Here is a 22,501-nt window from a genome sequence, read left to right as displayed (position 1 = left end):
TGCTGCCCCGAGACTCTGGAACAAGTTACCCCTGATATTCGGACGATTAAAGATGTGGCTCTTTTTAGGTCTAAACTAAAAACCTATTTGTTTAGGCTGGCTTTTAATACGTAGTAGTGGTGTGACAAGTTCACTCTCCTGTTTCTTTGCAGCCTTCTCTGATTTTATTGTTATATGCTTCATTCTTTTTCTATTGTATGTGTTGTTTTGTACTTGGCTCCTGATGTAAAGCACCTTGCTATATAAATACATTTTGATTGATTGCATTTCTTTGCTGTTCTTCATCCTTACATGTAATCAGTAGACGTCCATTTCTCAGCTTTTTAGCGCTCCTTATCTCACCAAACTCCTTATGTAGTGCTTTAGTTAGTTGTATAGGACTCCATTCATCAAATGTAGATCCCTCTCGAATCAATTTCACAAACACTTTGTACTCCGCTTTACATCTTTCAGCTACAGTACATCTCTCCTCCTCATCACTAGACTTTGCTTTATCCTTTTTTTTTTTTGCTTTTTACCCCTAGTTGCCATCCATGGTCCACAACTCCCGCTTTCTTCCATTCCCTCATATTCACGTCCTGAAACATCACTTCCTCTTGCAACCTCCTGACCATTCCCAGTCCATTTGCCACCAACCGCCTCCACACTTCCTCCACTCGTCTCATCCATCCGACCGCTGTCAGTCCGAGCTTAACAACCGCCAAACACCCTCCATCTCACTATCGTCAAGCAGGCACCGCTAATCTGGATTGTCGCCCAAAAATGAAAACCGGCAGCTGATTGGACGAACGCATCACGTGGGTCTGGTTTCTCCAGAAATTCAAAGCCAGACTGTCATGGCGGCTCGTTCAGAATACGATCTTGTATTGTATTCAATTCAATTCAATTTTATTTATAGTATCAAATCATAACAAGAGTTATCTCGAGACACTTTACAGATAGAGTAGGTCTAGACCACACTCTATAATTTACAAAGACCCAACAATTACAGTAATTCCCCCAAGAGCATTCAGTGTGACAGTGGTGAGGAAGAACTCCCTTTTAGGAAGAAACCTGGAACAGACCCAGGCTCTTGGTAGGCGGTGTCTGACGGTGCCAGCTACTTTTTGAGTTTAAAAAATCAGAAATGATGAATTATTTTGACTAATTAAGTTAAGATCAGAAGATGCTGAGTGAACCACTGTTTATGTCAAAGTTTAGTCAGGAGACTGTTTGGAAACCATTTAAACATTTGTGTTCAAATGCTATAAAATTGAATAAAACACCCAAAATCCAATGGAAGTAATCATTACTTTTACCTCCGAAGAATGTTGTATCGCTTCCATACAATGTACATCCATGCATCCAAATTATTTTTGGGCAACTTGGTTGAAAGAAACCCATATTTTGGTTAAGTCGGTATTGTTACTTTATTAAAAATTGCTTTGACAGTTTTAAATGCAATGCTATGACTTTACAATTAGTATGACATTCATTCAGTAATTTTAGGAAGTTTAGAAATGGATCTAATCATGATTGCACTTCATCATTGTACATTGCACTGGAAAATCATCTTTATTTATAGCTTCTTTTGTGACATATACATTAACATTGTGGAAAGACTCTATTTATTTATTTATTGTATGTAATTATAAATTTCAGTTCTCCTGCATAGTCTTGTGGATCCAGTCCACGTAGTTGGTGACTCTGGTATAGACTCCATATGTTCCTGGCTTTCCACAGTCAACCCCCCAGCTGACAATCCCAGCAGCCCAGAACCTTCCGTTGTCTCTTAGGGCGTAGGCGCCTCCACTGTCACCGGAGCAGCAGTCCTGCCCACCTTCAGGGACCCCAGCACAGAACATGTTATTTGACAGACTTGGAATATTGTCCCTTGTCTTCTTCAACAAAGTGATTGATTTACTGCATGTCTCCTGCTCCACCACAGGTAGTTGCACATAATTCAGCCTATTTGTTAAAATCCGTCGGCCGCCAATTTCAGTAATGCCAAAGCCTGACACCAGTCTGAAAAAAAAATGCAAAAGAGACCTTCATGGTGCACTGTATAGAAGCTGGTCAACTTTCACATGTTATCACAGCAAGGGGAAAAAGAAGATATAAATGCAAGGTAAAAGGACTTTAAACTAAAACTAAAAACAAAGAACATAAATAAATATCATATACAACAGATTATATAGCATCATGAAATGGAAGTTATTTCTTTACCCCATTGCGCCAGTGACGTATGTGGCACCCTCTGCTGGCAAACATATTGGCATGATGGATGAGTTGAATGTGATCTTGCAGTTTGATCAAGGCAATGTCATGGTTGTAGTCTACGTGATTGGGGTTGTTGTATTCAGGATGAACGTGGATTGAGGCAGCATACACAGGAGAGTCCATCATGGATTTAATATTAGCATGGCCCATATACATCTGCGAATCAACAGCATGGGAGGAAATAAATATCAAATAGTGTTCAAAAACACACAGATAACACCTGTAGCAGAACACTTACTCGCACAGTCTCATTTGACACTAGTTTTCCATGATGTGTTACGCTAGTAGCTGCAGTCATAATCCAGCGGTCTCCTATCACCATGCCTCCTCCTCTTGACCCATCTACATTCAGCAGCACTTGCCAGGGGATGGTCTGGTCTGGAGCGTCACTGCCTCCAATGATCCTCTGATAGGCAGAGAGGAGTTTTGTGGGCTTGCCACAGACTGGATGAGACAGATATAAACTAGGTTCACACAGACATAGACTTAATGTTTAAATTCAAGCATCCTGGATTAGATATCACAGGGTTATAATACCAGGTATACATGTTGGAGTGACATCGTTGAGGTTGGATCTCCACTTTCTGTCTGCTTCACAGGTGAAAGTCACTGAAGACCAGAGGGAACAAGATAAGACAAGATATTTTTAGTTAAGCTAAATCAAAAATGTAAATTTTTACTAATTATATTTTTGTAAAAACAGTAGTGCTGTCAGTTAAACGCGTTATTAACAACGTTAACGCAAACCCATTTTAACGGCGTCAATTTTTTAATCTCGAGATTAACGTTCTTTTTGGCCTAACTTTGTAGTTTTTTTCACATGCTGTTGCAACAACTAGTAACGTTAAAAAAACTACAACACCACACCGGATCTAGCTAGACCAGAAACTAAACAACAGGCACGCCGCACACACTAGTTTGGGCTTGGAGCCGGCCAAAGAGTAGTAGGCTAACGTTCGCTAACGTTACGTTTTGAGTGGATGGCGAGCGCGAGACGCTGAAATGGATGCCAATAAGATTCTGAATGGAAAGTTGACTTTTACAAAGTTGTGGAGGGGGACGGTAGTCTCACCACACACGGAGAAAGCAGCCACACTGGAACTGCTGCAGAGTCCAAACTCTGTCTCATTAACCGGTGATCACTGGACGTCAGGGAGGAATCAACATTATTTAGGAGTTACTAAACACTAGATGGACTCTGGATATCAGCATACGGTTTTAGGACTGGGTTGTTTGTATCGTTTTGACTGTTTTTGTCATTTGGGACATTGTCCCCCCTTTCTGTCCAGGAGAATTGTTACATTCCTTATTAGAGAAACGTAAAGGTTACCAATGTCCTGCTGTGGCATCTGGTTTTTGGACCATTTAATTTGTACTTTAGAAGCAGAGTGTTAGTGTTACATCTCAGTTAGGTTAGGGACTTGGAGGAATGGTGCAATAATGACAGATTCACACGTTATTCTTTTGTTTACAGTAAATAAATAATTACAAATACAAATCTGAAAATCAAGTTCATAAAGTCACTTTCTTTGCATTCATTTGATTCCCAATCAAGATCCACTGGTAAGAATGGCTTTCCATTGTTAATATGGACTTAAAAACTGATCTGAAATGCAAAATTTAGAATTTTATTCATGTGATAAAACATGCGATTAATCGCGATTAACTATAGAAATTCAGCGATTAAAAAAAAAAATAGTTTGACAGCCCTAAATAATATCTAAATATCTCACCATTAACGCCACCAGGGAGGGTGTAAAATGGTTCATTACAGTGATACTGAATGACAGAACGGTACTGATACTGAAAGGCAGACAGGAAGACCACCCCTCCATTCAGCAAAGGTTCAGGTTCTCCACAATCAATCACTGCACAAGAACAAAACAAGGACCAGTTAAAGAAAAACCATCAAACCATCGTCATCTTGTGTCCTTGGTCACAGGTTACATAGATGTAAACTCTGTCCAAATATTCAGTTTAGACACACATTCCCCTGAAATGGACATTTGACTTCTGGAATGGACATGACAACCAAACATGAATCAGATATGTGATTGTGTATGATTGTTACCGATTGTTACTGTTACTGTTTCTCTCCATTTGTCGCTCACTGTATGTGCTGTAGTCCAGGCTCCAGCCGCCACTCAGGCCTTCAACATCCGTGTGGTAGTCCAGTCTCACAGTGTTAGAGTTTGTAGCTATCAGGCCTGGACTCTTTCCACCACACAGCTTCGTGGGCTCTCTGTCTGGTATGCTCACCTACGAGGGGAGTAGTTGTAAAAATTGTATTTACATAAACGGAGGTATATCAGAATAGCCCTCTTCATATTGTCATTTGTTGCAAGGAAGCCCGTTGCCAATACCTGCAGCCAGTGACGTACACAGCTGGGACCTTGGTCAGTGTCCATGCTATCTATGTGGAAGTTGTCAGTAAAGTTGAGAATCACAGTTAAGGTGGGCTCCACAGTGATGATGTATGAGCAGGACAGCAAAGGTGGTGAGGGGTGAGGGTATCTCGGACTGGCCAGATGTCCCTTATTCTTGTCAAATATACAACCACCGCAGGACACTAAACAAGGGGCAAAGGCTAGTATTATTATAGCAAGAAGAGCTTGAGGAGTTCATCCATACTGCAGCTACCAGTGTTGGGAGTAACGGTGTTTAAGTATAACGGCGTTAGTAACAGAGTTATTTTTTCAGTAACGGAGTAATCTAATTACTTTTCCCATTGTTGCAACGCCGTTATCGTTAGTGAGAATGTAAAGTGGCGCGTTACTACAATTTGGTTGAATGAAGCGCGAGGTGTCAGGCTTTGGCTCCACATCAGCTGCCTGGAGAGAGCAGGAGGGGGGGGGGGGGGGGGGGATGATTGGCTGGGTGGGCGGACGCCCTGCTCACGCTGTCTCACTGCACGCTGTCTCACTGCACGCTGTCTCACTGCACGCTCTGACTACCACTAAACACAAGACAGTGACAATGGCGACGAGACAGGGAAATTCAAAGGTAGCGTTCTCCAACTGGAAGTACCGGCACTACTTCTCCCTCATCGAAATTAAAGGCAAGAATGTTTATGTAACATGCACGCTATGCCAAATGTTCTGAAATACTGTATATAGTGTTTTTATTCTTCTATCAGTTAATATAAACATCTCTGACGTTAAAGATGTTATAGAACGTAATAGCGTTATAGAACATAAAAAATAACGTCACAGTTACTTTTCTGAGTAACTAATTACTTTTACAATGTGGTAACTGGGTTACTAACTCAATTACTTTTTGGGAGAAGTAATTTGTAACTGTAACTAATAACTTTTTTAAAGTAAGATGACCAACACTGGTAGGTACTGAGCTTCACAGGATGACACACAGAAAGGTTGCATACGAAGACGCGTGAATTCACTATACGATACTTACTCAGACATGTGTGCTGGTCTAACTGAAGTTTGTAACCATGGTGACAGGAGCAGCGGTAAGAACCAGGGGTGTTGACACAGATCTGAGAGCAGAGAGGACCGGAGCCATCTCCAGGGACTGGTCGGGAACACTCATCCAAGTCTGATGATGACAAGGTCAGTAAAGGCCAGTGTTGGGAAAAGTTCACTTCCTACATGAACTAGTTCAAAGTTCAGTTCACACATTTTAAAATGAACTAGTTCAGTTCATAGTACATATTTCAACATTTTGAACTAAGTTCACAGTTCCAAAAGTGCACTAGTTCATAGTTCTTTATTTCCATATGTTGCTTCAGCTCAATGTGCCGTTTCAGGTCTGCTGTGGATGGGACTGAAGTGAGGATTTTCTTTTTGAAAGCCGGCAGGCAAAGTTTGCACAGAAATGTAAGATGTTTCCCATCCTCACCGAGCTTGTTATAAAACTCGTTTAAATGATCATACGACGCCTCCATGCTGCTTCGTCGCCTCCCATAGACAGTATATATAATGGAGCAGCAGGTCCCGTGTCTCTGGACGGAGACCAGTGAAGTCTCTTTCCCGGTGATGGCTGAGCGTTACTGAGCAGCCTCCAACTGAGCTTGAAGACGTAGATGTGACGTGAGCAACCTGTCTGAAAGTTGGAAGTCTTCTGGTAGCTGTGCCAAGAGAAATCTCAATCATTCCCAATCTAGCAGAGACGGAGAGCGTAGGTATATGTAAGGAGATAACATAGACACAGGCTAATTATTGATCACTAAAATGATAGTTAACATTAGTAATTAAACTTAAACAGCTAATGGAAGTCCAAACTGCCTGAGAGCTTCTCCTGTACTATACGGTAATTCCTCTACTATGAGACAGTAAGTCTCGTGGTTATGACCCAATCGTTAGCCTATTTTTATAAAAACGTCTGCTACGGAGCCATAACGTGAGCTACAAGGTAATGGAGCCTTTTATACATTGTCGTGTTTCTTTAGAAATAAACAACGGACAAATAGAGTCTTTAAACTCTTCAGATGTAAAGTTATTCTCTGTCAAAGTGACGTCAGAATGAATGGCAGTCAATGGGATGCTAACGGGAGCTGATGGCTTGGTAGCATCAACATGGAGCCATAGGAGGTACGAGCTCTGAAGCGAAGCTTGCCCCCTTGTTGCCTCCTTGCTGCTTTTTGATTTGATGACGCATGCGGTGGTGAGACACTTGTGGCTGGTGTTGCCAGATTGGGTGTTTTTTCCGCTACATATTTAGGCCTGTTTACGGTGTGTTTTAGCCAGGTTTTCGCCTGGAAGGCTCTATAGAAATCTGGCACCCTGTTGAACGAAGTTAAACTGAGAGAGCGTGCCGTTCATAGACACCAGAATGAACGGGTTGACAGTAACGTTCATCAGGCAGTAATGCAGCACGTTCAGTTCACGTTCACCCAAAATATGAACGAGTTCATGAACTATCGTTCAATGAACGCGTTCAGGCACAACACTGGTAAAGGGAGTACCTACTAAAGTGTAATGTAACCTAAGTTATTTATCTAAAATTATACTGTTGTTTGGCTTATTTTTAATTTATGAATTTAAAGGAGTCTCATCTTAAGCTGATCAAGATCAAGACTGTTATAACATCATATTAGAGGCAAATCTCGGAGCTGCTTGATGATTGATCCCAGGACACAATAACAGCAGTCATGGTGAATTCACTGATGGATTCTTGAATGTTGTGATGCTTTTATTTCGAGCTTAAAGAAATACATAGGTTTGTTGATATTAATCGTAGCGACCAAAAGCACCCTGTTACTTATATTTTAAGGTGAATTTTCTCTTAAAGGTTGGAGGACATATCACACTGTAGAGAAGATGGAGTGACCAGAAAAGCTGTACCTATTGCCTTGTAGGTAGCAGAGAAGCCAATGTGCTGTTGGAGTTTTGGATTGAAGTCACTTGTCTGGAATATGACAGTCAGTTTGTTGCCTTGAGAAAGGATCGGCTCTTTGCTCGGGTGATCAGTTGATTTTTCCTGGCCACAAAACTTCCCCAAGACATTTTGATCATAGAGAACCTGAAAAGTGTAACAAGTAAAACAGACCACAGATTATGACAAGGCACTCCCTGACAGTCAGGCTTGGCCTTCAGTTTAAATGCTTAACTAATGTTACAGTATCACACATGGATAAGAGTCAGTCAGTAAAGTGACTCGGTGCAAAATATACCTAAAGTTGGTTCACACATTAGCTACCAAGGCACTGGTGGTACCAGACGATGGCAGGAAAGGCTGAGAAATAGACTCAGTAAACCCAAACATGCAGTGAGGGTAATTAGGAGTGTCTAACTGAGACCCCTGACACAAAGTCTTAACTTCCACTTCCAGACGGATTTCGTGCATGGAGTCCTAGTGGGTCCTGTTCAAAGCTTCTATTGTAAAGGTGGCTGCTGAATTGTGGTCAGAAGGTCGTTGGTGCCTGTCGTGGCAGCAGCCTTAGAACCCACTGGTGGATACCAGCCTGTGAAGAAAGCTTTCTAGTTGATGTAGGAGGCCTTTCAGGCTTGCTTGGCCACAGTTCTCACCAAAGCAAAAACCCAGGTTTGGGGAGATTGTGGATATAAGCGGCGAAAGTCCTCAACAAGTCCAAACAGCCACTTTGAGTTCAAATAATTGCCATTCTCTCAGGTTAATGTAAATCAATTAGCATGACCAGACTGATACACAATAAGAATTACCCTGCAATGATTTGTAGTTGATGAAGAAAACTGATGGAGTCCATGGATCCAATTCAAGAACTCAATTTGTGCAGGTCATCAATAACTTGTCAAAGTGAAGTAATAAATATTAGACTAAAATTTGGATTCTGCATTTGAGTGCAAAAGCACTATTATATTGTTTGGGATATTGTATAATATTATGTTTTTATATGACTCTGACCGTCAGAGAGTCTTGATAGCAGCCTGAAGAAGCTTTAATATCCAGATGTGTTAGGGACAGCTGGATCAGGTAGCCCTCGGGAACCCAGATGTCCCATTGCCTCAGCAGGTTGGGAAGGTAAGGCCGGGGGTACTGAGGGGACCGGACCTCTCCATGTATTGCAGAAACAGGGTTGGGCAGCAGCCAGCAAAAACTCACTGACAAAAAGAGAAACCTGAAATTGTGCAAACAGAGAAAGTTGGCACTAAGGTGCAAGTTCAAAGTTGATGCTAACAGAAAATGAGCAAACACAGTGACACACTCATTTTTAACTTTTGCAACCACATACTATTATTTAGTTTTCTACATGGTACTTTTAGGAAATGTGTCACATAATCAAACATATACTGCTCACAGACAGTGCTGTAGTGTAGTTCCACACATGGGTATTCTGCAATTTCTTTTCAAGATAGAAATTCATGAAACTAAACTACACTCAAACATGCAACATGAAGGTAAAACAATTAGACCAAGCTTACCATAAAAAACAGTAGATCCGTCCCATGTCTGCAATACGTTTACCTCTGTGTGACTGAGCCTTCTGCTCTAATGGACTGTTAATGTCACACCAGCTGTGGTTAGTTGTATTTTGCAATGGAATTTAACCTCCAGCATCTGTTTGTCTTGGCAAAAAATGCATGAATGTACAATAACAGGGCCAATAATTACTCAAGAACTCTGATTAACCAAAAGAAAAATGAAGACTTTTAAGTCAAACGTTCCAGAATATGAGAACAAGATAATGGCATTTATTTTTAATTAAGCCATATTAGAAATTTAACATTTTATTAATCATAAAGAGGCCCTCCCCGATGAAAACAGTTCTGTTTAAAGTCAGTTTCAGTGAGACTATGTAAGTTTTCCTGAACAGTAGCCACTGTGTAATAATACATACATTAATAACACACAATAACACTGAACGTTAAACCATTGTCCCCCATAGTGGAGCCAGGCCTAGAAGGGAAGCTCGCCGGCGAGCATTTAGTGGCCAGGCCTTGACTCATGGGGCTCAGTGGGACACATCCTGAAAGAAGGATATGGAGCCACTGCCCACGGAGAGGAGTCAGGTGGGTGTGGGACTAAGAAGCTGTCTGAGTGCTGCTGGTTTGGAGTATCCCTGAAGAATGAGAGGGCAGCCTGGTCTAATGGCAGTTTGTGTAAATGTCACGTTATTTTAATCTATTGATAAGTGTTAACGAGGACGTTTTTCTAATTTTTTACGTGGTGGCCAGCACGAAAATGTGAAGTAATGTATTTCAATAGGAAGCATATTTTCCATATATTTATTTACAGCGGCCGTCTCCCGGCGTGTAGTGTTTTTCCTAAACCCAACCTCCGCCATCCCGTTATTGTGGCGCGTCCACCGCCATCCCGTTATTGTGGCGCGTCCCCCGCCATCCCGTTATTGTGGCGCATCCCCCGCCATCCCGTTATTGTGGTGCGTCCCCAGTGGCCGTCTCCCGGCGTGTGAGGTGCCCCGTCCCGTTATTGTTGCACGTCCCCCACGGCCGTCTCCCGGCGTGTGAGGGCTCCTTTCCCTGTAGTGTTTTTCCTAAACCATCCCGTTATTGTCGCGCGTCTCCCGGCATATCTCCCGGCGTGTGAGGCGTTCTTTCCCCGTAGGGTATTTTGTGCTGGCCACCACGTAAAAAATGAGAAAAACGTCCCCGTGAACACGTATCAATAGATTAAAAATAACGTGACATTTACACGAACTGCCGTGAGACTGGGTTGGAGAGGGTCATCTCTATGTTGCTATGAGTTCCTAAGAAGAAGGCTGTTTAGAGTACCTGACCTTTTGGCGACTCTGAGCGGGGTCCTAGAAACATAACACCTAGGACTGAATTGGCCATAACGAACACCGTGTTCGAGCATAGGCTGATTGGGACCTGAACAACTCGTGGTAAAGATTGGTGATAGACTTTGTGGTTGTACCATTGGATCTGTGGCTGTATGTCTTAGACACTCTGAATCTGGATCTGCTTAAGTTGCTTATTTCAGTCATTTGTGTTTCAAATTACATACACATCTGCACCTAGCACTATTTTGCATAATCTTAAACAACTAAAAAAGTTGTATAGTCTACAGCTATGTCTGCACGCAGGTTTTTGTATATAATATAGGATGACCAGAATGGGTTAGGGTCTGTCTCTATGTCTGGGCTGTGGGTAGTGAGGGAGGGACAAACGCTGCTCATTCACTTTCCCCACCCAGCGTTTTATCCTGCCGGCCTGGGGATTGAACCGGTCACAAGTTTGCTTCCTTAACCCCTAGGCCACCACTGCCCTAAAATCATCAGTTCATATTCTGGATATTATCCTGTAAATATGATAAAACCTTAATTTACTCTCAAACAGATGGATGGATGGATGGATGGATAGGTGGATGGATAGGTGGAGGGGTTCCAGATAAAGGAAAGGTTTCATCTCTCAGTTTGTGTTTAATCATTTAAAGGGCAGTTTTATGTGAAGTTAAGAGCTGAAACACAACAGCTGCGTAAAACTTTAACAGAGTTACAGACTCACTGCCGTCCAACAACAGACAACACGGACAGAACAGTTACAGTCAGATATTACACAGTGATTACATCAATGGTCAGTGGCTAAATTGATTCAAAAAAGGTGCCATTTGGTCCAAAAAAGGTGCCAATTAGTCCAAAAAAGGTGTCCAAAAAGATGCAAATTGGTCCAAAAAAGGTGCCAATTGGATTGGAAAAGGTGCCAATACCCTAATTCAGCAGTTGCATGACATGATCATGGAATGTGTCTTGGATTTATTTACATTTATACACATATATTAGTAAATAATCCCTTAATATTGCTTGTTATTACATACATTCAGGGCTTGACATTTAACAGTTATGCTCAGCAGCCGTTGTGGCCATGCTGCATTTACACTGGCCTCTTTTTTGTAGGAAATTACGCTTTAGTTGATTAAAGTTACCTCAGGTGTGCAATAATTTACTTGAAGAACTAGAATGACAACACTTTTAAAAGTAATGACCACCCAAATCAAGAACCATTTACTTATGAAATATTCAGCTGTGATGAGGTTATGTGTGAAGCTCCTTTTCTATGAAAACATGCAACCAATTAAGACACAGAAATCAAAAGAGTAAGAGTACTCATAAATCAGATGTACCGGTGTTGTGTCAAAGTCTGTTTCCAAGTCAAATAGTGCCCCCCCCCCACCCCCTGGTTAAAATGTGTGGTACCGCCCTCCGTACTCAGGGTTAGGGACTAGGTTTGGTTTAGGTTTAGGCATAAGTGTAATTATTGAACCCCATCAATAATCAAAGCTGGCAAGTGTACTCCCTCCCCAAAACCCAAAGACATTTGCACCATAACTTGATGCAGAAAAGTTTACCAGAATGCAGAAGTGTTTGATGTTCAAAATTTAAATTTTGGTCAAAAGTGGAGATCTGAACCCCCCCAAGGTTGAACCTAAAGTCACACCCTTGTTTAGGTATGGGGAAACACATATCGACTGGGGAACAGTCTTCGACAAAACCGGCCCATTTCAGGCTCCAGTCAGGTTGGCTCGGTCGGCCGGTCAGTGGGTGTTGATGCTCTGCTGCTGGCAGCGAGAGATCAACATGGTGACCAGTTTCTGCAGAACCTCCGCCCTCATCTTACTGATCTGGAGAACCTCCTCGTGGTTCACCTTCTCCTCCCGACTGTAGTCCAGAGACACCTGCAGCACGACACACAGGTACGTCAGCGTTTAAGGCCGGGTTAACAGGGACTCCTGTGGTCCTCGTGTCACATCTGACCCATTCTTTACAAAGTTTCTATTTCAAAACTATCAAAGAAACTAACGTGGATGGTTCCATACGCCCATTACTCTTCACAAGTTAAATACATGATCAGGTCACTACTTTCATTGAATTTGGGTGTTTTATTTAATTTGATCGTATTTGAAGAAACGAAAATGACAAATATGTTGACAAAAGATTCAAAAACGCGAGAAAAAAATTTGACAAAAACATAAAAAAAATTGCTGGATAAAAATTGACAAAAACATCGGGTAAAGTGACAAAGTGTCGAAAAAGAACAACAAAATGTTGAAAAAAAAGAAAAACAAAGTGACGTGGTCGACGAGACCAGCATCACATGGGTCTATCATGCTGTACCCTATCAGCCCAGGAGAGCTTACTAATGAACTGTCCTGTTTCTCCTTGTTTTATATAACAAATGTTACTCCTGTATATCTTTTGTCCTTTTTATTGTAACTTCAACCTGCCTAATGGACTACAGATGGAAATTAGCCCCCTGGCTACAATCTGGCACTTTTACGTGTACTGCTGTACATGTTCATCAAATGTGCATTGTCCTGAAATAATAAATAAATAAATAGTAGTCTGGCAGTGCCAGCTCTATCTCCAGAGGGCAGTTTGGCAGAGCCAGCTCTATCTCCAGAGGGCAGTTTGGCAGTGCCAGCTCTATCTCCAATTCATATGCCATTACTGGCGTGTTATCCAGACGCATACTGGCTTTTTAGCGTGTTTATCAACGCAGTTTGGCCTCTACTGACTTACGTTACTTTGTGATTGCGTGTGAATTGACGCTGTAGCGAGTAGTATGAAAGGGAGCTAAAAATGCTCAAAAAGCCACTTGGCTTTAGAAAGTGGGCATGTATGTTTACGCTATAACATGGCACGTGGCGTGTATGTTTACGTCCGCTGTATACAGCGTAGACATACACGTGGACAGCTCAAACTGCGTACAAGTAACACGCCACTTGGCTTAAGAAAGTACGCAAAGTCATGATGTCATGTTGATTATTTTAATAACTGACCTTGTTGGTGATGAGGGACAGTCCAAGGACTCTGAGTCCACAGTGCTTCGCCACCGTCACTTCAGGAACCGTACTCATCCCTGAGAAGGCCAGAGTGTGAAACGACACATGTTCACATTATTTAGACATTTCACCTTCACTTTAACTGCAACATGTTCTGATCCGAGAAAACGTACGGCTTGAAAAGTCTTGCTCTGATCTCTCTCAACGTGCTGAATGAAATGTAATCAATGAAATTAAAGTTTCAAAAGGTCCTTCAGGAGTTTCTAGGGTACCTTGAGAAGGGCCTTGTGTCTGTCTGTCTGTCTGCCTGCCTGTCTGTCTGTGTGCCTGTCTTACCCACAGAGTCGCAGCCCAGGATTCGCAGCATTCGGGCCTCAGCAATGGTTTCAAAGTTGGGTCCGCTCACCATACAGTAAACTCCTTCTCTGATGAAGTCACTGCAGCCGAGCTCAGAGCACACCTCCACAGCCAGACGCCTCAGGTCCTTACTGTAGGCATCAGACATACAGGGGAACCGTATCCCAAAACTAGAGACAGACAGACAGGTAGACAGACAGGCAGGTAGTCAGACATACAGGTAGTCAGACAGGTAGTCAGAGCAGACCTCCACGGCCAGACGCCTCAGGTCCTTACTGTAGGCATCAGACATACAGGGGAACCGTATCCCAAAACTAGAGACAGACAGACAGGTAGACAGACAGGCAGGTAGTCAGACATACAGGTAGTCAGACAGGTAGTCAGAGCAGACCTCCACGGCCAGACGCCTCAGGTCCTTACTGTAGGCATCAGACATACAGGGGAACCATATCCCAAAACTAGAGACAGACAGGTAGACAGACAGACAGGTAGTCAGACAGACAGGTAGTTAGAGCTCAGAGCAGACCTTCACAGCCAGACGCCTCAGGTCCTTACTGTAGGCATCAGACATACAGGGGAACCGTATCCCAAAACTAGAGACAGACAGGTAGACAGACAGACAGGTAGTCAGACAGACAGGTAGTTAGAGCTCAGAGCAGACCTTCACAGCCAGACGCCTCAGGTCCTTACTGTAGGCATCAGACATACAGGGGAACCGTATCCCAAAACTAGAGACAGACAGACAGGTAGACAGACAGGCAGGTAGTCAGACATACAGGTAGTCAGACAGACAGGTAGTCAGAGCAGACCTCCACGGCCAGACGCCTCAGATCCTTACTGTAGGCATCAGACATACAGGGGAACCGTATCCCAAAACTAGAGACAGACAGACAGGTAGTCAGACAGGTAGACAGACAGACATGTAGTCAGACAGACAGGTAGTCAGACAGGTAGTCAGACAGACAGGTAGTTAGAGCTCAGAGCAGACCTTCACAGCCAGACGCCTCAGGTCCATACTGTAGGCATCGGACATACAGGGAAACTGTATCCCAAAACTAGAGACAGACAGACAGGTAGTCAGACAGGTAGACAGACAGACATGTAGTCAGACAGGTAGACAGACAGGTAGTCAGAGCAGACACTCCACAGCCAGACGCCTCAGGTCCTTACTATAGGCATCGGACATACAGGGGAACCATATCCCAAAACTAGAGACAGACAGACAGGTAGTCAGACAGGTAGACAGACAGACAGGTAGTCAGACATACAGGTAGTCAGACAGGTAGTCAGAGCAGACACTCCACAGCCAGACGCCTCAGGTCCTTACTGTAGGCATCGGACATACAGGGGAACCGTATCCCGAAACTAGAGACAGACAGGTAGACAGACAGGTAGTCAGACAGGTAAACAGACAGGTAGACAGACAGACAGACAGGTAGTCAGAGCTCGGAGCAGACCTCCACAGCCAGACGCCTCAGGTCCTTACTGTAGGCATCAGCCATACAGGGGAACCGTATCCCAAAACTAGAGACAGACAGACAGGTAGTCAGACAGGTGGTCAGACAAACAGGGGAACCGTATCCCAAAACTACAGGTAGACACACAGGTAGTCAGACAGACAGGTAGTCAGAGAGACAGGGGAACCGTATCCCAAAACTAGAGACAGACAGGTAGTCAGACAGACAGACAGACAGACAGGTAATCAGACAGACAGGTAGACAGACCGGTAGACAGACAGGTAGTAAGATAGGTAGGTAGACAGACAGGTAGACAGACAGACAGGGGAACCGTAACCCAAAACTAGAGACAGACAGACAGGTAGTCAGACAGACAGGTAGTGAGACAGACAGGGGAACCATATCCCAAAACTAATGACAGACAGACAGATAGTCAGACAGGTAGACAGACAGGTAGTCAGGCAGGTAGACAGACAGACAGGGGAACCATACCCCAAAACTAAAGACAGACAGACAGGTAGTCAGACAGGTAGACAGACAGGTAGTCAGACAGGTAGACAGACAGGCCGGTGAACCGTATCCCAAAACTAGAGACAGACAGGTAGACAGAGAGGTAGTCAGACAGGTAGACAGACAGGTAGTCAGACAGACAGAAAGACATACAGGGGAACCGGATCCCAAAAATAAAGACATGTAGACAGCTAGAGACAGAAAGACAGGTAGACAGACATACAGGGGAACCGTATCCCAAAACGATAGGTAGACAGACAGGTAGACAGACAGGTAGTCAGACAGGTAGACAGACAGGTAGTCAGACAGACAGACAGACAGACAGACAGGTAGTCAGACAGACAGACAGACATACAGGGGAACCGTATCCTAAAACTAGAGACAGGTAGTCAGACAGGTAGTCAGGCATACAGGTAGTCAGACAGGTAGTCAGACAGACAGGTAGACAGATATACAGACAGGCAGGGGAACCGTATCCCAAAACTAGAGACAGACAGGTAGACAGACAGAAAGACATACAGGGGAACCGGATCCCAAAAATAAAGACATGTAGACAGCTAGACAGAGAGGCAGACAGAAAAACTGACAGACAGACAGGCAGACAGACATACAGACAGGCAGGAGAATAGGATCCCAAACTACAGACAGTATCTGACATCTTCCTGTCTCCCTGTCTGGTCTGTCTCCCTGTCTGCATGTCTCCCTGTCTGTCTCCCTGTCTGCCTGTCTCCCTGCCTGTCTGTCTGTCTCACTGTCTCCCTGCCTGCCTGTCTGTCTGTCTGTCTGTCTGTCTGCCTGCCTGTCTCCCTGTCTGTCTGTCTGTCTGACTGCCTCACTGCTCGTCGTTGGGTCCACACAGCGGGTGTTGTCAGGTTGATGTGGTCTTTGATGATCATGATGTCATCTCCCTGTCTCCCTGTCTCCCTGTCTCCCTGCCTGTCTGTCTGTCTGTCTGTCTGTCTGTCTCCCTGTCTCCCTCCCTGCCTGTCTGTCTCCATGTCTCCCTGTCTCCCTGCCTGTCTGTCTGTCTGTCTGTCTGTCTGTCTCCCTGCCTGCCTGTCTGTCTGTCTGTCTGTCCGTCTCTCTGTCTGTCTGACTGTCTCACCGCTCGTCGTTGGGTCCACACAGCGGGTGTTGTCCGGCGAATCCCGGCAGGTTGATGTGGTCTTTGATGATCATGATGTCGCCGACTTTGAAGTCGGGACAGATTCCTCCGGAGGCGTTGGTCACCAGCACAGACTCCACGCCCATCAACTTAAAGATCCTCACAGGGAACGTGACCTGAGACAGGCAGGCAGACAGACAGGCAGGGAGACAGACAGACAGGCAGGGAGACAGGGAGACAGGCAGGGAGACAGGCAGGCAGACAGACAGGCAGGGAGACAGACAGACAGGCAGTGAGACAGGGAGACAGGCAGGGAGACAGACAGGTAGAGAGTGGTCGTAGACGTTATGATGGGAGTTTCTGCCAAAGCAGGTGTAAAATAAACGTGTTTGACTATATTTTATCTGACCTGACAGAGCGAGTAACCTTCGTACAGGTGGAAGTGACCCTGCATGAAGACACAGGAAGTGTCCTCGATGGTCCCAAACACCAGACAGCCTTCATGACCCTCCACTGAGAGACAAAGACAGACATTATATCACAAAGAAACAGGACTGAGAGACAAAGAGAGACATTATATCATAAAGAAACAGGACTGAGAGACAGAGACAGACATTATCCATCCATCTTCGTCTTCGTTCTTTATCCAGTGTCGGGTCGTGGGGGGAGCAGCTCCAGCAGGGGACCCCAAACTTCCCTTTCTAGAGCCACATTAACCAGCTCCGACTGGGGGATCCCGAGGCGTTCCCAGGCCAGGTTGGAGATATAATCCCTCCACCTAGTCCTGGGTCTTCCCCGAGGCCTCCTCCCAGCTGGACGTGCCTGGAACACCTCCCTAGGGAGGCGCCCAGGGGGCATCCTTACCAGATACCGGAACCACCTCAACTGGCTCCTTTCGACGTGAAGGAGCAGCGGCTCTACTCCGAGCTCCTCACGGATGACTGAGCTTCTCACCCTATCTCTAAGGGAGACGCCAGCTACCCTCCTGAGGAAACCCATTTTGGCTGCTTGTACCCTGGATCTTGTTCTTTCCAAACCCTCCTTTCCAGCACCTTGGAGTAGACTTTACCAGGGAGGCTGAGAAGTGTGATACCCCTGCAATTGGCACCCTCTGGTCCCCCTTTTTGAAAAGGGGAACCACCACACCGGTCTGCTACTCCTTTGGCACCGTCCCAGACTTCCATGCAATGTTGAAGAGGCGTGTCAACCAAGACAACCCCTCCACACCCAGAGCTTTAAGCATTTCTGGACGGATCTCATCAATCCCTGGGGCTTTGCCACTGTGGAGTTGTTTGACTACATCAGTGACTTCCGCCAGGGAAATTGACGACAATCCCCCATCATCCTCCAGCTCTGCCTCTACCATAGAGGGCATATTAGTCGGATTTAGGAGTTCCTCAAAGTGCTCCTTCCACCGCCCAGAGGCCGCGACAGACATTATATCACAAAGAAACAGGACTGAGACACAGAGAGACATATCACAAAGAAACAGGACAGTGTCTGCAGTGGGCGGGCCTTGACTCACCTGTGCTGACGGGGAAGTTGGGGATGTCCTGGTACCTGAAGATCTGTTTGTTGGCGGCTCTGTCGGCCAGCAGACCGAGTCCTGACCCGCAGATCACCGCCACCTTGGGACGGTGACTGGTGTGGTTTAGAAGCCACTCATGGGTCAGTTTGTAGTCCTCGAAGGAGCAGCAGCTGAGGGGAGGACAATATCTATTTATATATATATATTAGTCTGGCTATCAGCAGACCAAGCTCCATCTTTTCAGACTGAACATTAGTCTGGGGAGTCTGCTCTAGATTTTCTACTGCACAAGAGGTGGGACCAACGGGCATAGTTCAAATGACTCTGGCCGCAATTGGATAGTCCTTCAACCAATCAGATCAACCAAACCAAACCAAACGATCTGGGTGACGTAGCAGCGACAGCGGCATCAACGGGTGCTGACCTTTGGTGGCCGCCATGTTGAATGTAAACAAGAAGCTGCTTGGTCGCTCAAATGTGCAATGATCCGCAACAACATATTTATGTGACAGAACTTTCACTTTGGATATTCGGTATTCAGAAATACGGGTTTGAGAACCTCTGCTGTGTCCTGCTACGTCCTGCTATGTCCTGCTGTGCCCTGCTACGTCCTGCTATGTCCTGCTGTGTCCTGCTACGTCCTGCTACGTCCTGCTATGTCCTGCTGTGTCCTGCTACGTCCTGCTACGTCCTGCTATGTCCTGCTGTGCCCTGCTACGTCCTGCTATGTCCTGCTATGTCCTGCTACGTCCTGCTATGTCCTGCTGTGCCCTGCTACATCCTGTAACGCCCTGCAGTGCCCTGCTACGTCCTGCTACGCTCTGCGGTGCCCTGCTACATCCTGCTATGCCCTGCTACATCCTGCTACATCCTGCTACATCCTGCTATGCTCTGCAGTGCTCTGCTACATCCTGCTACGTCCTGCTATGCTCTGCTACGTCCTGCTATGTCCTACTACGTCCTGCAATGTCCCGTTATGCTCTGCAGTGTCCTGCTACGTCCTGCTACGCTCTGCAGTGCCCTGCTACATCCTGCTACGTCCTGCTATGCTCTGCTACGTCCTGCTATGCTCTGCAGTGTCCTGCTACGTCCTGCTACGCTCTGCTACGTCCTGCTACGTCCTGCTACGTCCCGCTATGCTCTGCAGTGTCCTGCTACGTCCTGCTATGCTCTGCTACGTCCTGCTACGTCCTGCTACGTCCTGCTATGCTCTGCAGTGTCCTGCTGCGTCCTGCTATGCTCTGCTATGCTCTGCAGTGCTCTGCTACATCCTGCTACGTCCTGTTATGCTCTGCTATGTTCCGCTATGCTTTGCTACATCCTGCTACGTCCTGCTACGCTCTGCTACGTCCTGCTACGCTCTGCTATGTCCTGCTACGTCCTGCTACGTCCTGCTATACTCTGCTACGTCCTGCTACGTCCTGCTACGTCCTGCTATGCTCTGCAGTGTCCTGCTATGTCCTGCTATGCTCTGCTACGTCCTGCCTCGTCCTGCTATGCTCTGCTACGTCCTGCTATGCTCTGCTACGTCCTGCTACGTCCTGCTATGCTCTGCTACGTCCTGCTATGCTCTGCTACGTCCTGCTACGTCCCGCTATGCTCTGCAGTGTCCTGCTGCGTCCTGCTATGCTCTGCTATGCTCTGCAGTGCTATGCTACATCCTGCTACGTCCTGTTATGCTCTGCTACGTCCCGCTATGCTTTGCTACATCCTGCTACGTCCTGCTACGCTCTGCTACGCTCTGCTACGTCCTGCTACGTCCTGCTATACTCTGCTACGTCCTGCTACGTCCTGCTATGCTCTGCAGTGTCCTGCTACGTCCTGCTATGCTCTGCTACGTCCTGCTACGTCCTGCTATGCTCTGCTACGTCCTGCTACGTCCCGCTATGCTCTGCAGTGTCCTGCTGCGTCCTGCTATGCTCTGCTATGCTCTGCAGTGCTATGCTACATCCTGCTACGTCCTGTTATGCTCTGCTACGTCCCGCTATGCTTTGCTACATCCTGCTACGTCCTGCTACGCTCTGCTACGTCCTGCTACGCTCTGCTACGTCCTGCTACGTCCTGCTATACTCTGCTACGTCCTGCTACGTCCTGCTATGCTCTGCAGTGTCCTGCTACGTCCTGCTATGCTCTGCTACGTCCTGCTACGTCCTGCTATGCTCTGCTACGTCCTGCTACGTCCCGCTATGCTCTGCAGTGTCCTGCTGCGTCCTGCTATGCTCTGCTACGTCCTGCTACGTCCCGCTATGCTCTGCAGTGTCCTGCTGCGTCCTGCTATGCTCTGCTACGTCCTTCTATGCCATGAACTACTACAACTACTATGTCTAGTCTGGGGAGCTTATTCCTCAGAGTCCTTATGTTTTTTCCCCTGGAGTTCTTATGTTTTTCTTTCGCCCAGCATGTTTCCTTGGATTAGGATGACACCAAGATCATGGTTGCAGCTGTCGCCGTGCTCCTGCTGCACTCCCTGCTACATCCTGTAACGCCCTGCAGTGCCCTGCTAGGCCATGAACTACTGCGACCACCATTTGTAGTCACTGTTCCATTATCTTTATTGTGACTTATTGCCACTGCCGAGGTTTCTCCTAAAAGGGAGTTTTTTCTAGCCACTGTCGCACTGAATGCTTGCTCTTTGTAGGCTTTGTAAATTATAGAGTGTGGTCTAGACCTACTCTATCTGTAAAGTGTCTCGAGATAACTATTGTTATAATTTGATACTATAAATAAAACTGAATTGAAATGAATTGAAATGAGTAATGTGACAGCAAACTAAACTAACACTGCAGAACATGCAGAGAGACTTTTCTCATCTTCCATCGACCCGCTCCTCGCTGAGCGCAGTGTGTGTAGTGTGTAGTGTGTAGTGTGTAGTGTGTAGTGTGTAGTGTGTAATGTGTAGTGTGTAGTGTGTAGTGTGTAGTGTGTAGTGTGTAGTGTGTAATGTGTAGTGTGTAGTGTGTAGTGTGTAATGTGTAATGTGTAGTGTGTAGTGTGTAGTGTGTAGTGTGTAGTGTGTAGTGTGTAGTGTGTAATGTGTAGTGTGTAGTGTGTAGTGTGTAATGTGTAATGTGTAGTGTGTAGTGTGTAGTGTGTAGTGTGTAATGTGTAGTGTGTAGTGTGTAGTGTGTAGTGTGTAGTGTGTAGTGTGTAGTGTGTAATGTGTAGTGTGTAGTGTGTAGTGTGTAGTGTGTAGTGTGTAGTGTGTAGTGTGTAGTGTGTAGTGTGTAATGTGTAATGTGTAGTGTGTAGTGTGTAATGTGTAGTGTGTAGTGTGTAGTGTGTAGTGTGTAGTGTGTAGTGTGTAGTGTGTAATGTGTAGTGTGTAGTGTGTAGTGTGTAGTGTGTAGTGTGTAGTGTGTAGTGTGTAGTGTGTAATGTGTAATGTGTAGTGTGTAGTGTGTAGTGTGTAGTGTGTAATGTGTAATGTGTAGTGTGTAGTGTGTAGTGTGTAGTGTGTAGTGTGTAATGTGTAGTGTGTAGTGTGTAGTGTGTAGTGTGTAATGTGTAATGTGTAGTGTGTAGTGTGTAGTGTGTAGTGTGGCCGTAGTGTGTGTAGTGTGTAGTGTGTGTAGTGTGTAGTGTGTAGTGTGTAGTGTGTAGTGTGTAGTGTGTAGTGTGTAATGTGTAATGTGTAGTGTGTAGTGTGTAGTGTGTAGTGTGTAGTGTGTAGTGTGTAATGTGTAGTGTGTAGTGTGTAGTGTGTAATGTGTAATGTGTAGTGTGTAGTGTGTAGTGTGTAGTGTGTAGTGTGTAATGTGTAATGTGTAGTGTGTAGTGTGTAGTGTGTAGTGTGTAGTGTGTAATGTGTAGTGTGTAGTGTGTAGTGTGTAATGTGTAGTGTGTAGTGTGTAGTGTGTAGTGTGTAGTGTGTAATGTGTAATGTGTAGTGTGTAGTGTGTAGTGTGTAGTGTGTAATGTGTAATGTGTAGTGTGTAGTGTGTAGTGTGTAGTGTGTAGTGTGTAATGTGTAGTGTGTAGTGTGTAATGTGTAATGTGTAGTGTGTAGTGTGTAATGTGTAATGTGTAGTGTGTAGTGTGTAGTGTGTAGTGTGTAATGTGTAGTGTGTAGTGTGTAGTGTGTAGTGTGTAGTGTGTAATGTGTAG

General features: G+C 45.3%; 1 protein-coding gene and 1 pseudogene across 2 annotated transcripts in view; both read right to left on the bottom strand.

The window, feature by feature from the left end:
• Positions 1 to 1,278: 1,278 nt before the first annotated feature.
• On the bottom strand, positions 1,279 to 9,946 carry LOC116058510 (annotated as a pseudogene).
• A 1,114-nt stretch (positions 9,947 to 11,060) lies between these two features.
• Positions 11,061 to 22,501, bottom strand: part of pnp4b (purine nucleoside phosphorylase 4b) — a 35,447-nt gene continuing 24,006 nt past the window's right edge. Inside the window, exons 2-8 of one of the 2 annotated variants that reach the window (XM_031311347.2) lie at positions 18,395 to 18,567; positions 17,279 to 17,382; positions 16,870 to 17,045; positions 15,112 to 15,162; positions 13,777 to 13,916; positions 13,438 to 13,517; positions 11,061 to 12,333 (exon numbers count right to left, since the gene is read on the bottom strand). In XM_031311347.2, the coding sequence (XP_031167207.1) occupies positions 12,193 to 12,333; positions 13,438 to 13,517; positions 13,777 to 13,916; positions 15,112 to 15,162; positions 16,870 to 17,045; positions 17,279 to 17,382; positions 18,395 to 18,567 (865 nt within the window). In that variant the 3' untranslated portion in view covers positions 11,061 to 12,192. Of the gene's footprint in view, positions 12,334 to 13,437; positions 13,518 to 13,776; positions 13,968 to 15,111; positions 15,163 to 16,869; positions 17,046 to 17,278; positions 17,383 to 18,394; positions 18,568 to 22,501 lie in introns of both variants that reach the window. The other variant, XM_031311345.2, reaches the window with a different exon arrangement.

Source organism: Sander lucioperca, chromosome 10 (genome assembly GCF_008315115.2).
Source record: "Sander lucioperca isolate FBNREF2018 chromosome 10, SLUC_FBN_1.2, whole genome shotgun sequence".
Classification (NCBI taxonomy): domain Eukaryota; kingdom Metazoa; phylum Chordata; class Actinopteri; order Perciformes; family Percidae; genus Sander; species Sander lucioperca.
The sequence above is the reverse complement of the archived record's forward strand: the minus strand, read 5'-3'. Positions and strand labels throughout refer to the sequence as shown.